Here is a 15,255-nt window from a genome sequence, read left to right on the forward strand (position 1 = left end):
GCAAGGATGTTACATGGTGTACGTCTAACTCTTTGCAGTGAGAAGCCATGCATGTGCTCTGGATCAGTTTGGCAAGGCTGGAGGTTGTTCTGACATCTGCCTACTGGGGAACAGCCACAAGTCTCGCACATGCCGATGCCGATTTGGATTCAGCCTGGGAAGTGATGGCAAGTCCTGCAAGAGTAAGTACAGTATCACGGCCGAGAGGAGATTAAAACCTTCCAATTTGCATAACTCATAATGTTCTTTCTTCTCTAGAACCCGACCACGAGCTGTTCTTGGTGTATGGTAAGGGTCGCCCTGGAATCATTAGAGGGATGGATATGAATCCGAAGGTGCCGGATGAGTACATGATCCCCATTGAGAACCTCATGAACCCCCGAGCTCTGGATTTTCACGCAGCCAGTGAATTCATCTACTTTGCTGACGCCACCAGCTACATTATTGGTCGACAAAAGATAGATGGGACGGAGAGGGACACCATCCTAAAAGAAGGTAAGAATTTGAAATATGGACAAAAGCATGCTGCATTTCAGACATTTCAGACTGCTGAGACCTTACATGGATTTAACAAGGTCTGACCTTGAAACATTGCATTTAAAAGTGAAAACAAAACATTTCTAATGACTTTAAGATGTCAATAGGTAGTTTGGTGATCAGCAGTCTCGACAACAAATATTTTTCAACAGCCATCATTTATTAGAATGCATTTAGAAAACATGTTTATTCTTATCTCTGAAGGTACAATATATGCTAATGTATCCTGTAGGGTTAATTATTGGACCCCACTTTGTAACTTTTCCAGGGCGCATTTGTAGCCTAGTTCGAAAAGGTACATGCTATATGGGTGTATTGTTCCCAAAGGATTAAGGTACAGATATTTTTTAAAGGTACAAAAACCACAGTGACAAGCCATTGCACCCTTAGAGCAGGGGTGCCAAACGCATTTTCACTGAGGGCCACGTCGCACTAATGGATGCCCTCAGAAAGCTGTTTGGAACAGTAAATATATATAACTATTATTGTTCAATATATTATTGTATAATCGTCTCATTATATTATTACACAATTGTCTATGCATTTAACTATTTATTTTTTATTTTTTTACATACAAATTGGTGGATCATTAATCATTATGACCAGCAAATATTTAGGTATATATTTTCATTTTAACCAAACATTTTTATTTGTTACATCCTCAAATAAAGTTTAAGGTAAAATACATGTAATAGCATGAAGTACATGCAATTTTACTGTCATAATTAAAAGAACATGTACATTTAGTAAGAAAGATGAAGTGCTTTATTGAAGCGCATTATTTCCAGGCTTTCGCAGGCCACATAAAACGATGTGGCAAGCCAGATCTGGCCCGGGGGCCTTGTTTTTAACACCTATGTCCTAAGTACGATATAATCTTTTCAGGAAATGTTGCGGTGTTAAAGCAATTATTTGCACATCAATTCACTGCAGAACCAGCTGTGTTAAACAATGGTTCTGGGTTAATATACTGTAGTCTGTATCATATTCTCATGTCATTTTGTGTGTCTGTGCATATTGCCATTGATTTGCGACATCAGATTTCTGAATCTTGGTGATGTATAGGGGTACATCAATTTCCCCCCCAAGGTTATAAATATAAACTTCCAATGCACTTTTCCTGGAAAGAGGGCAGCAATTTCCAGCTTTCCAGTTTTCTGAATTGCTGCATTAATCAATTTAGGGGCTGTGCTGGACCCATTTATCTTAATCTTTGTATGTCTTCCTACCAACACACTTTTAGCTAACTCAATGCTTCCAGTTTGGGGAATGTCCTTAAAGAACTTACTAGTATGCACAAATGCCTAAACTGGAAGCTGTTATGGCGTAAGATGTAGCTTTGTATTATATCGCACTTCCAAAACATATCCTGGCTTTTACAAAGACTTCATTTAGAAATAGAAGTTGTTCTTTATCTCAGGTATTCACACGGTAGAGGGGCTGGCGGTTGACTGGATGGGAGGTAATCTCTACTGGACAGATGATGGGCCTAAGAAGACTATCAGTGTTGCCAGACTGGAGAAGGCTTCTCAGACTCGTAAAACTCTAATTGAGGGCAAGATGAGCCACCCACGTGCCATTGTTGTGGACCCGCAGCATGGGTGAGTTGTTCTAATGGCCATTCTTTTGCCATATATGGTAACGTAGTACTGTAATATATTCAACTTGTGTTGCAAAGTTGTTTTTTGCAACCTCTGCATTACTAGTGTTGACGTCATGTGTGCTCTGGCTGTCTTTTTCCCAGATGGATGTACTGGACCGACTGGGAGGAGGATCCCACTGAGAGTAACAGAGGAAAGATCAAGAAAGCCTGGATGGATGGTTCCCATCACCAAGTGTTTCTGACTAGCAAGACAGTACTGTGGCCAAACGGTTTGAGTCTGGACATTCCTCAGGGTATACTTTACTGGGTTGATGCTTATTACGACCGCATTGAGATGGTTATCCTCAACACGACTGAACGGAAGGTTGGTTTGCTTGACAATGCAATCTCAATATTCTGACACTCAGGACTCACAGGTGTGATATTATACTAGGTGGTGTATGAGGGCCAGGAGCTGATCCATGCCTTTGGTTTGTGTCACTATAAACAATTCCTCTTCTGGAATGAGTACCGCGAAGGTAGCATCTACAAACTGGACACTGTCACTAAGACAGTCACACTACTCCGCAATGAGAGGCCGCCAATTTTTGAGATCAGAGTCTATGACGCTCACCAGCAGCAAGGTAATCTTACATTACTCATGATTGATTGAATTTTAAACAGACTTATTTTGCTAATTACTATTTTTTGCATGTAAAGGCACCAATGTATGCAGAGTTATGAACGGGGGGTGCAGCAGTCTGTGCCTTGCCATCCCTGATGGCAGGACATGCGCTTGTGCTGATGATCAAATCCTGGATGTCGATAATGTCACCTGCAAAGGTAAGGCAGCACTATGAACGAGTAGAAAACCATCCTTCCTTAATCCTGCAGTGTTGATATGGTGAAAGCAGGTCTGATAAGGCGCAAAGCCATTAAGACATTTAAAAATGAATAATATAACTTTGAATTTGACCCTGAAGCGGATGGAAGACCCAATGCAGCGACTTTAAAACTGATGTAATGTGGTCCCGCCCTATTGGTCCTCGTCAGCATGCGTGCGCCTGAGTTTTGTAATAATTGTAGATTTGTAATATTTTTAGAAAGACCAGTCAGACCAATGCATTACAATAGTCTAATTAACAAGAAATAAAAGCATGCATTGGCACCTTTGTGCTGGTCAGAGAGAGAAATGGGCAGCCTCTGGCTATATGTTTTTAGAATGATACAAATTTATTTTTGTAATTTTTTTTTATGGATTGCGTTGGTTTAAAATGTTATTTTGGGAAAAGTTTCTCTTTCTGGCCTTTAAGACCTTTAACTAAAACCTCTGTTTTGTCATGGTTGAGCTGTGGAAAATCACTCTAATCCATGACTTGATGTCTAAAATGCAGTTCAAAAGTGTATCTATTAGTCCTGTGTCATCAGGAGATACATCAATGTACAGCTGTGTATTACCAACACAACCGTGTCTCCTAATGACCTGCCTAATAGGCAGCATATAAAGATTAAAACATGGGACCTAAAACTGAGCTTAGGGCTACTCCACACCTTATTACATGGGTTTCTTAGGAACATGTACCCATACTTACAGTACATAAAAAACATCAGCCTTTGAGGTAAGAGTGGAATATTTCTGGTTCCTCACATTTTTCTTGGGTAAATCACCCACAGGGGTGAATGTAAGTCTATGTGTCAGCCCTGTGATTGACAGGTGATCAAGGTGTACCCTGCCTCTCGCTGTAAATCAGCCAGCCCACTCGTGACCCAAGACAAGATGAGCAATATAGAAAAAGTCATCAATGTGCACTTTAATGGAAAGTTAATCTTTCAGAAGGTTTGCAATCTGTTAAAGCCTTCTCAATGTTGCTTTCCATCTACACTATAGAATATAGTTTTACATGTGTGAGGGAACCTTCAAATGTTTTTGTAACTTTACGATGGACATAAGCCCACCTAGCTACTAAGGCTTTTGTGCAGAACTCTGGATTCAATGGCCCATCTGTTTTTTCAGCCAACTCCTCCTACGTTCCCCCGCCAAAGTGCCAGACCGGGGAGTTTGCCTGCGAGAACAACCGCTGCATCCAAGAGAGCTGGAAGTGTGACGGGGACAACGATTGTCTAGATAACAGTGATGAGGCCCCTGAGCTTTGTCGTAAGTGTTCCATGCCCCTGTCACTGTTACTCAGCAACACTGAAATAAACACAGTGTTGTTTAAAGGCCTATTTTGCTAATGCAAACCAACAAAGCACAAGCTGGAGCTTCCAAAAGTGTGTCTTTCAGGCCGCATGACGTGAATGTGATGTCTTTGGTCACACATGATTGCATGATTATTTTAGTTGTTTTTTTAACTACAGTACCGTATATGTGTGCCGTAGAAAAAATAAGCATATTAGGGTGGTTTTGATTATTCATGGTGCTCCTGATGTCTCCCACAAGACCAGCACACCTGTCCGGCAGACCGATTCAAATGCCAGAACAACCGCTGCATCCCTCTACGATGGCTGTGTGATGGTGACAATGACTGCGGCAATGACGATGATGAATCAAACACCACTTGCTCTGGTAGGTTCCTAGTTTGCAAAACCTTCAACTTTGCATTAGTCTGTTTTGTCAGTGACCAATGGTTTTACTAACTCTGTCCGACAATTTGTATTTAGTTTTTGGTTTTACGTAATAGACAAAAGTTTAATGAAAAAATATTTCATTACAACAATACTACAAATGAGTTAGCTATTAGACAGACTTAACCTGACTCTCGCCAGATCCTTGTAGTTCGCTGAGCTCCACACATGAGCTCAGCGAACAGACCGGGCATCAAAAAGAAAATTGTATCTTTTCTTGGGCTGTCAAAAAAAATTAATGAACTAATTGATTCCAAAAAAAATATAGCATTGATTCTGTACTGTATATCCACAGGTTAATCAACACTGCAAATTTCACTCCAAAATCTGACCATGATTAATCCAAATTCAAAAATGTGATTAATCATTTAAAACATGTTTCACACAGCACTCATTTTTTCACAATCACCACTGAGTATACTATAACGTTTTCAAATATTTAGTCGGAAAGTATTTAAGTCTTCCCATGGCAAATGTATATATTTTTTCACAATAATTGTAATATTAATTTTCTGTTTTAATCTTGAAATTAGTTATTTTAGATGAATACATTGATATGTGATGCATAGAAAATGTTGGGAACCATTATTGGGAACTTCTTAAATATTTCTCAAATACTGTATGTTTGTAAAAGTATTGACTCTGAATACAAGAATTCATACGGAAAATTAAATATTTTGTTATGAGTATCACGAGGACAAAGAACATTTTTATTTTGGCATTTTTTAGGTGAATGTTACAGCCCCTTAGATGGTGGTCTTGAGTTGTATGTAAACTGAGAACATTTTCTTTATGCAGCTTATTAATATTGCAGTAGATGTCAGCTTCATACAATATTATAATATATTGACAAAAACCTATCTTAATTATTCATTTTTCAATCACAGGTTGGACTACACTGTTAAAAATACAATTAAAGCTAATCTACACAATATTATTATTCAATGGATACTGTAATAAACAGCATTGGGATGAATGAGAACAAATATTGTGTGTTAAGATCCAACATCAGTGACCTATGATCTCACGTGTTTTCTGACCGATTTACGAACATTTTCCAGACATACTGTACTGTACTCCAGAATCTTGTAGATATTCTTCCCATAGCATAGGAAGTTTTTATAGCTCTGCATATAATACTTTTTGTTGCATGCATTTTGAGCAACAGATTCTGACAATGTTTTGTTTCCTGCCAGCTCGCACATGTCCGCCAAATCAGTACCCTTGTGCCAGTGGGCGTTGCATCCCCATCTCCTGGACATGTGACCTGGATGACGACTGTGGGGACCGCTCAGATGAACCAGACTCATGTGGTGCGTTTGGACTGCATCCCTTTATTGTTTTATCTTAATCAGACAAATCATTTCATTTTACAACACCTCTCTGCTTACATTGTCTCCAGCCTATCCCACGTGTTTCCCTCTCACCCAGTTCACCTGCGCTAATGGCCGCTGCATCAACATCAACTGGCGCTGTGACAACGGTGAGCGTCTCCTCAAAGTGCTCCCGTGCTCCTTGTGTAATTTCGAATCCTATTTTACATGCCTGCTCCTGTGCAGACAACGACTGCGGTGATAACAGTGATGAGGCCGGCTGCAGTCACTCCTGCTCCAGCGTGCAGTTTAAATGCAACAGTGGTCGCTGCATCCCAGAATACTGGACTTGTGATGGCGACAATGACTGTGGAGACTACAGTGACGAGACACACGCTAACTGCACTAATCAAGGTAAACATGTTCTGGTGCTTGCATATGTTTCCATCACATGTCGTATGTTTTTTTCACTGTGTTTTGTTTCAGGCTGATAGGTTGTCAATAGAGGTGCATCCTCCTCCATGACAAATTTCCCATGGCGTCAAAACAGTGCCAAAATGCTTGTGCGTGAAAAACCACACTCTGTGTGCACATGGCCTCTCTGTGCACACACAGCGTCTTTTTGCTCGCACACGGACTCGCAATGTGTCTTCCTCTTTCTCCAGCGTTCCACCCTTTCGGCACTTAGGGGCAGGCATTGAATACAAGGCCCAGAGACTCCTCTGCTTTTCTGATTGGTCACTTTAAACGCCTACTGTCGCCTGGTCAGACCCAATCCAAGGGAGTCTGTGGTTTGTCCCCTTTAAAGAATATTAGAGCCTTTAGACAAAATAAACCAAAATTAGTATATTTTTGTCATTTTGTCATACAATTTATAAAACATATGACATTATGATGGCATGTGATACATGTCAAAAAACAATTTAAATAAAGACAGCCTATTTTGACTGATAAAAGGTTTTTCTGGAAATATGCTCCTCAGATAAATTCTATGATGCATTATTTGCAAATGTTGCATTATATAGACCTATTTTATTTGATAAAAGAGAGCTACATTATCCATGGTCTGCGGTCATAGTGCCACAGTCGAGATTGTGATACCCTCAAAGTGTGATAAAATGTGTGTTATTTTATTTCAAATTCCACCATCAATACATTCCTCTTTGTCTGGACAATCAAGCTATCTATTTTATTTTATTTTTTTAAAGATTCAATTACCGGTTTTCCCGGGATTCCCACTTTTCCGCAAAACTTTCTCTTTTAAACGATGTTACTACTTGCACATTTCTCGACTGATTCAAATAAATTCCAACACAACTCCAGTCAGCTCCTTCAGGGCAATTGTGCTTTTTAGTGTATCCTCAAATTATCCCAGTTTTCCCGTTTTTTTGTAACACTTCTTCTCTGTTAAAACAATTGTTCCTACTTCACACTCCTCATTTTGTTTCAATTCTTCCAAAGTCAAAATGCTCCTTGCTAATGTAAGTTAAATGCTAACATACTAACGTTAGTTAAATGCTAGGTAGCATTGTAACATTAGCATGTCAGCATGCTAACATTGGCATACTAACTTTTTTTTTTTAGCTCATTTCGCAGGTGTGGAGCATCAGACTGTTAACATGCTAACATTAGCATTTTAGTACTCACGTTGCTTATTCTAGTTATTTTTATTTTGAGCACTTAACTTCATAAGGAAGGACATAATGGGTTATTTTGTCTAAACTTTAGACTATAAGGACTACTCTTTTTCAGAGGGGACCCACGGTGACAGTTCCCTCAGATTGGCTCTGACCAGGAGACAGTGCGTACGCGCGCAGAGGATTTACGTGCCAAGGATTTTATCACTGTTTTGATGCCATAATTTCCTCCCTAATTGGCTTCTATTTTCTGTCATTTACATCAAATATTCGTAGTGTCAGGATGTGGTTGTGTTTTGAGGTTAGCTAAAAACCAAACCATTTTGTGGCATCTGAAATCGCCGCTGCCTGTCTTCGGAAGATTCTGTCTCTTTGGTTAACCGCCGCGACAGCGTTATGGAAGAGCGTACACCGCTGTGCACTGTGTGTGTTCTGTTGTTGAATATACTGCACGATCCATGCAGAATTCCAGCCAAGTGCTGTCAAATCCCAGCATGCAGAAATGAGGCTCAGCATGACCTGTTGGTTTAATGAGCAATCTGCCCTCTATATGTTTGCAGCCTGCTCTCTTGAAGCCGTTACCAGAAACGAAAACGCAATACTACTGCCGCCTGTATTATTGATGTTCTGCTCAGGAGGCCCAAGGTTTCCTGCTGTATCCGTGCCAAATGTTGACCTTTGTCATGAGGGACAGTCATTGTGTCACCTCCTCAGTGGCGCCCTTTATCCTCTTGTGATATCAATCAGAGCGCGGTGTGCTCTTGTTGTTTGACTTGGCACTGAGTCATGTAGTTGACCTAGCATTGCATTATATCAGCACATTAATTAATGGCTAGAAAAGCTTATTGTCACGCCCCTTTGTCTTTGCCGGGTGCTTGTATTCTCTCTGTATTGCTGGCTTGTATTACTAACTTCTACTTGAAGACAGCCCCCCCTGCATGCTGTATTTGTTTGTAGCGTCCCAATAAAGGCATCCATTAGGGGTGGATACCTTTCATATTTGAACCTATACTGTACCAATTACTGATAACTGGGAATTTATACTGGTAATCAATGGTACACATATTCAATACTTTAGTGTTTGTTAATTAATGTTAAATGTTTAATAATAATTTTAAATGAGCTGATTATGATAACTGTGCTGTGCACTTCTTATATCTTGATTTCTTAATTAATTTCTGAGTCTCATTTGCAAGTATTATATAGTACACTTTGCATGCAGTTATAATTTGAAGACGTTAGATGGCAGTAGTGTATAGACTACTGTGTGTTGCCTAGCTAGGAAGTAGTCTTTGCCATGAAGCTGAATGTGCCAGTCTAGTCTTATATGGCGCCCCACAATGTGTTTATACTGTAAGTCTTGCACTTATCACACAGTTGCTGTTTGATTTTAATTTGCATTTTAGTTGTAGTTTTCATTACCAAATTTGGAGGTGTCGAAAAAGCTATGTAAAATTACTAATCAATTGCTTGTATATTACACAGCCAATGTAAATTAGCACCAAGTTAGCACATTTTGGAAAAGTGGAGCCTTACTTTCTGTTTGAGTGTTTTCTATCAGGCATACAATTTTAATATTACCAAGAAGCAGATTGGCTGAGTCCGCTCTAAGTACTGCTTGAGTAATTGTTTCCTCACCAAGTGATTGAGCCGATGTTTAGTCTGGCACCGAAAGTGATGTCCCAAGCAACAAAAGTATCGAAGTATGGCACCATTTGATTTGTGGTGACTCGATACCCGGTAGCATGGACATAATTTGGTCGGTGCCTATGAAAGCACTAAATTCGATGCTTCCCTGCATCCATTGCCTTGTTGAAGTCACAGCACCTGCTACGGATTGCAGAAATGGCTGCCCACCGCTGAGTGCTATCGGCTTTGCTTGTTTGACATTAAATAAGCGGTCCATATAATATCTATCTCCAACTCACTCTGTCCCTCCAGCGACTCGTCCTCCAGGCGGCTGCCATGTGGATGAGTTCCAGTGTCGTATGGACAGTTTGTGCATTCCCATGCGGTGGCGCTGTGACGGTGACACCGACTGCATGGACCAGAGTGATGAGAACAACTGCGAGGGTGTCACTCACATGTGCGACCCGACCGTCAAGTTTAGTTGCAAGGACTCGGGTGAGGAAGATCTCAAATGCTCTTAGAACGTCAGTCGCTTTGGATGATGTTTTGTATGCATCATCTCACAATATGACAGTATATACAGTATATTGTTATTTGCTGTTTGTAACGTTATTCATTGCTTCACCTTGTTTCCCTTTTCAAGGCATGCATTTAGATTTAATTAAAATGTTAATTTATTGTTCCTTTTAAAATCAGTTTCCATACATTTACCTGCCTAAAGTCTGTGACTCTGAGGTCAGTTGAGGACAGAAGCTAAATGATGTTGTGTTGATTTGATGTCATCAGCTCGCTGCATCAGCAAGGCCTGGGTGTGTGACGGTGACAGTGACTGTGAGGACAACTCGGATGAGGACAACTGCGACGCGCTGGTGTGCAAATTGTCTCACCACGTGTGCGCTACTAACGACTCCATCTGTCTTCCCGCTGAGAAGCTGTGTGACGGCACTGACGACTGTCCAGATGGTTCTGATGAAAAGCTTTGTGGTATGTTCTGCTTTACACACGTAATGAATGCCCTTCCACTCGTAGAGGAGAACATTATTATTCAGTTGGTGCTTCCTGATACCTTCCTCTGTCCTCTGTCAAACACTGCATTCCTGTTTGTGTCTTGCAGACTTGTGTTCGTTGGACAACGGTGGTTGTAGTCACAACTGCAGCATCATTCCCGGTGAAGGCTTCATGTGTTCGTGTCCCATGGGCATGGAGCTGGGAGCTGACAACAAAACCTGCAAGATCCAGAGCTTCTGTGCCAAACACCTCAAATGTAGCCAAAGGTGCGAGCAGGAGAAGTCCAGTGTCAAGTGCTCCTGCTACAAGGGCTGGGAGCTGGAGGCTGACATGGAGAGCTGCAAAAGCACTGGTGAGGAAAATAGCGTCCTTCAGAGTGAAAGCTAAATCTGCTGCATGTAAAAATGCACTAGATGCTTTCTAGACCCGAACGAGTCGTGTTACTGCTGTCTAAAAGGACAGATGCAGCTGTGTCAGGATGTGCTCCAAGACAAGCGGTGTATTTGATGGGACACTAATAGTTGACTCCCATTGCTGTCAGATCCCTTCAAGCCCTTCATCATATTTTCCAACCGCCATGAGATCAGAAGGATTGAACTTCACAAGGGCGAGTTCAGTGTCCTGGTACCAGGGCTAAGGAACACCATCGCTTTGGACTTCCACCTCAGTCAGAACACTTTGTACTGGACTGATGTAGTCGAGGACAAGATCTATCGTGGGAAACTGTCAGACAATGGAGGTGAGTTAACAACAAACACATCTCTGATTTATATTGAAATAAAAACATCAAAACAGGAGGGTGCTAGAATTTAAATGTTACCTTTTGTCACTGTCGTCTTTTTGTACAAAGTTGAAATACAAATAGTCAGTGTATGTTTTAGACATTGAATAGAATGGGACTCAAAAAACAAAAAACTATTGGTTCATTAAAATTTCATTTTGGAATTAAAAAAATTTTATTAAAAAAAACCCCGTTAGATTATATTTAATACAAACTTTTAAATCATCAGTCAGCAGAAGTAAAGAAAAAAAAAAAACGGGTCAAAAACAGTTATTTTTCAGTATTGACATCGAAACCAGAATTCGCTACTTAAAAACAAGACAGAGAATAGCCTGTAGGAAAGAAACACGTGGTGTTGTATCCTATATAAAAAAAATAAAACATTTAAAAAAAAAAATCTGTTTTTGGATCCGTTTTTTTCTGCTGACTCGTTTTTGCTATATATTATGAAAATAAAACACATTTTTAGATCTAGTATGGAAGTATTATTGTAGCAAACTTATTTGCAAACGTGTATCTCAATCTGTACGTGTGTGATTCAATTCACGTGCCTGTGTACTAATTTGTGTGTCTGTATATCAATCAGAGTGTGTGTTTTATATCCGAGTATGTGTGTTTTAAGTTGTCTGCCTTGCGTTGTTTCTGATTGGTTTAAATTGTGTAGTGTCGTCTGTGGTTGGTTAAATGTACGCACAGCGGATTGATGGCTTGGTCTTTGATTGGTTTTAGTTTTTGCTGTTTGACACGAAAGAAGAACACTTTTTTTTTTTTTTTTGAAAGAAAAACATTTAAAACTAAGTATTATTCTTTTTTGGTGTAAAAGAGCAATAACTACAACTAAAACAAAAAAATGGTTGGATTTTTATTTTATACTTCATTTAACAAAAATTTGAATCCTTAGTAAACAGAAATAGAAAAAACTGATGTTTTTTTCATATTCGGACACAGGACGTTTTTATTTTCAAAGTAAAAGTGGAGATAATTACAATACCTGTGTGCCTTTGACTCGGGCTAAAATGTCTTTGGAGCTCTACACAGAAAGACATGACACAACTCATTGTTGTCTAAAATCATTTCTGTGTACGGCTCCAAAGGCATATTAGCCACAGTCACAGGCACACATGTACCACAGTAATTATCTCCGCCATTAAAAACTTCTGGTTTATCAATATGAAAAAAAATGGTTTTCCCGTTTCTGTTTACTATGGATTTACACTTTTGTTAAATGAAATTTCAAAATGAAAATCAGATGTAGTTATTGCTCTTTGAAACCAAAGAAGAATAAAGCTTTGTTTGACATTTTATTTTGTTGTATTTTAAAATTATATTTAAAGAAAAAAACAACTGTATGTTTTTCAAATTTTATTCCTGAAAATAAAATTTAATGACCATAATATACACTGGCCCAATCGCTGGGAAGTTTTCAATTGGTAATTTTCATTTATGTATATTTTATGTTTAGGAGTTTGCAGTGTTAGAGTATATGGGTACATTTGCAAAAAGTGATACAGTATGAACAACAATAGTTTTTATAAAAAAGGAGATAAGGAAAAGTAAGTATTTAGATCAATTAGACTCGAATGAAAACTTCATGGCAAAAATTATTGCAATGTATTGAATATAAAGAAATACTTCGGCATAAATCAAATATAATCTATATATTATTTTGAAAAAAAATTAACAAGGGTCTTATATATTCATTGTAATATCCTCATGAGAACCAATGAGTCTGCAGTGGACATTTGTGTTTAGCCTTAAAGTGCTATTTTATTTACCAAAACGTGTAACGCTGACAAAATAAATGACCAAAAACAAATGTCCACTGGAAAGGAAGCTGCTTCTCAGGAGAATTTGGTCCAAAATCTCAGAATTTCCGTTTCTTTAAAGGCCTACTGAAATGCGATTTTCTTATTTAAACGGGGATAGCAGGTCCATTCTATGTGTCATACTTGTTCATTTCGCGATATTGCCATATTTTTGCTGAAAGGATTTAGTAGAGAACATCGACGATAAAGTTCGCAACTTTTGGTCGCTGATAAAAAAGCCTTGCCTCTACCGGAAGTAGCAGACGAGTAGCATGACGTCACAGGTTGTGGAGCTCCTCACATCTGCACATTGTTTACAATCATGGCCACCAGCAGCGAGAGCGATTCGGACCGAGAAAGCGACGATTTCCCCATTAATTTGAGCGAGGATGAAAGATTTGTGGATAAGGAAAGTGACAGTGCAGGACTAGAGGTCAGTGGGAGCGATTCAGATAGGGAAGATGCTGTGAGAGGCGGGTGGGACCTGATATTCAGCTGGGAATGACTAAAACAGTAAATAAACACAAGACATATAAATACTCTATTTGCCACAACACAACCAGGCTTATATTTAATATGCTACAAATTAATACCGCATAACAAACACCGGGAGAGTGGCCGTGCGCAACCCGAGGGTCCCTGGTTCAATCCCCACCTAGTACCAACCTCGTCATGTCCGTTGTGTCCTGAGCAAGACACTTCACCCTTGCTCCTGATGGGTGCTGGTTAGCGCCTTGCATGGCAGCTCCCTCCATCAGTGTGTGAATGTGTGTGTGAATGGGTAAATGTGGAAGTAGTGTCAAAGCGCTTTGAGTACCTTGAAGGTAGAAAAGCGCTATACAAGTACAACCCATTTATCATTATTTATCATTTACCTCCCCCCTCCCGTCCATATAACCCGCCACTACAACTCAAACACCTGCACAACACACTCAATCCCACAGCCCAAAGTACCGTCCACCTCCCTAAAGTTCATACAGCACATATATTTCCCCAAAGTCCCCAAAGTTACGTACGTGAGACTTTTTGAGACTTTTATTAGTAGGTTGCACAGTGAAGTACATATTCCGTACAATTGACCACTAAATGGTAACACCCGAATAAGTTTTTCAACTTGTTTAAGTCGGGGTCCACTTAAATTGATTCATGATACAGATATATACTATCATATATACTATCATCATAATACAGTCATCACACAAGATAATCATCAGGGTGTATACACTGAATTATTTACGTGACATGCACATAGCGGCACGCACGTACGGGCAAGCGATCAAAAAGCGTACTCACGGTACCGCGTCTGCGTATCCAACTCAAAGTCCTCCTGGTAAGAGTCTCTGTTGTCCCAGTTCTCCACAGGCCAATGGTAAAGATTGACTGTCATCTTTCGGGAATGTAAACAATGAAACACCGGCCATGTTTGTGTTGCTAAAGTCGGACGCAATACACCGCTTCCCTCTTACAGCTTTCTTCTTTGCTGTCTCCATTGTTCATTGAACAAATTGCAAAAGATTCACCAACAGAGATGTCCAGAATACTGCGGAATTTTGCGATGAAACAGACGACTTAATAGCTGGCCATCATGCTGTCTCAAAATGTCCTCCACAATCTGCTACGTCACGCGCTGACGTCATCATACCGAGACGTTTTCAGCAGGATATGTCGCGCGAAATTTAAAATTGCACTTTAGTAAACTAACCCGGCCGTATTGGCATGTGTTGCAATGTTAAGATTTCATCATTGATATATAAACTATCAGACTGCGTGGTCGGTAGTCGTGGGTTTCAGTAGGCCTTTAAGAGTAGAAATCTGAGACAAACACTTTTCAATAATTTTGTATTTTCTATATGACTATATGATTTGCCTGAGAAACTGGACAGGACAAAAAATAAAATAATAATTTGTATTTTCCCCCTGTATTTTTATGAATATCAGAAAAAGAGCCCCCCGCCCCCCGCCCCCCCCAGAAAAAGTTAAATACACAGTGTCAGCAGGGGTGATCTGTGACCCTGAATAAATCTGCCAAGTCACGGCTGGCCCTTCCTCCTCCAGAAGCGCAGGTCTCCTTGCCAATCAAGGTTGTGTTCCCGGCACAGCACTCAGGGGGCACACGGAAGGTTTTGTCTCATCCTATTTGTCTCAGCACTCGCTTGTGCGTGACTGCAGCCAGCAACACTGATCTAGCGTAGGAGGCACAACTCTTCTCAGTTCTCCCGGTTCCCAGCTCACCGACGTCACAGGTTCAGTTGCGCGTTTGAGCTTTGAGCTTTTATTGTCGCTCCTGCTGCTCAATACCGAAACCATTTCATAATCTTCACAGTTTTTGGTGTTGCTC

At 40.1% G+C, this 15,255-nt stretch overlaps 1 protein-coding gene across 4 annotated transcripts in view; it reads left to right on the forward strand.

The window, feature by feature from the left end:
• The window catches only part of lrp1ab (low density lipoprotein receptor-related protein 1Ab), a 200,611-nt gene that overhangs the window by 123,617 nt on the left and 61,739 nt on the right, over nucleotides 1–15,255 (forward strand). For all 4 annotated transcript variants that reach the window (XM_061985848.2, XM_061985856.2, XM_061985874.2 and 1 more), the window contains exons 10-24: nucleotides 39–182; nucleotides 259–495; nucleotides 1,958–2,138; nucleotides 2,282–2,504; nucleotides 2,574–2,763; nucleotides 2,840–2,962; nucleotides 4,134–4,274; nucleotides 4,560–4,685; nucleotides 5,941–6,057; nucleotides 6,147–6,227; nucleotides 6,304–6,471; nucleotides 9,636–9,818; nucleotides 10,110–10,307; nucleotides 10,438–10,683; nucleotides 10,873–11,070. In XM_061985848.2, coding sequence (XP_061841832.2) covers nucleotides 39–182; nucleotides 259–495; nucleotides 1,958–2,138; nucleotides 2,282–2,504; nucleotides 2,574–2,763; nucleotides 2,840–2,962; nucleotides 4,134–4,274; nucleotides 4,560–4,685; nucleotides 5,941–6,057; nucleotides 6,147–6,227; nucleotides 6,304–6,471; nucleotides 9,636–9,818; nucleotides 10,110–10,307; nucleotides 10,438–10,683; nucleotides 10,873–11,070 — 2,556 coding nt within the window. The remainder of the gene's footprint in view (nucleotides 1–38; nucleotides 183–258; nucleotides 496–1,957; nucleotides 2,139–2,281; nucleotides 2,505–2,573; nucleotides 2,764–2,839; nucleotides 2,963–4,133; nucleotides 4,275–4,559; nucleotides 4,686–5,940; nucleotides 6,058–6,146; nucleotides 6,228–6,303; nucleotides 6,472–9,635; nucleotides 9,819–10,109; nucleotides 10,308–10,437; nucleotides 10,684–10,872; nucleotides 11,071–15,255) is intronic.

This window comes from Nerophis lumbriciformis, linkage group LG01 (genome assembly GCF_033978685.3).
Source record: "Nerophis lumbriciformis linkage group LG01, RoL_Nlum_v2.1, whole genome shotgun sequence".
Lineage (NCBI taxonomy): Eukaryota > Metazoa > Chordata > Actinopteri > Syngnathiformes > Syngnathidae > Nerophis > Nerophis lumbriciformis.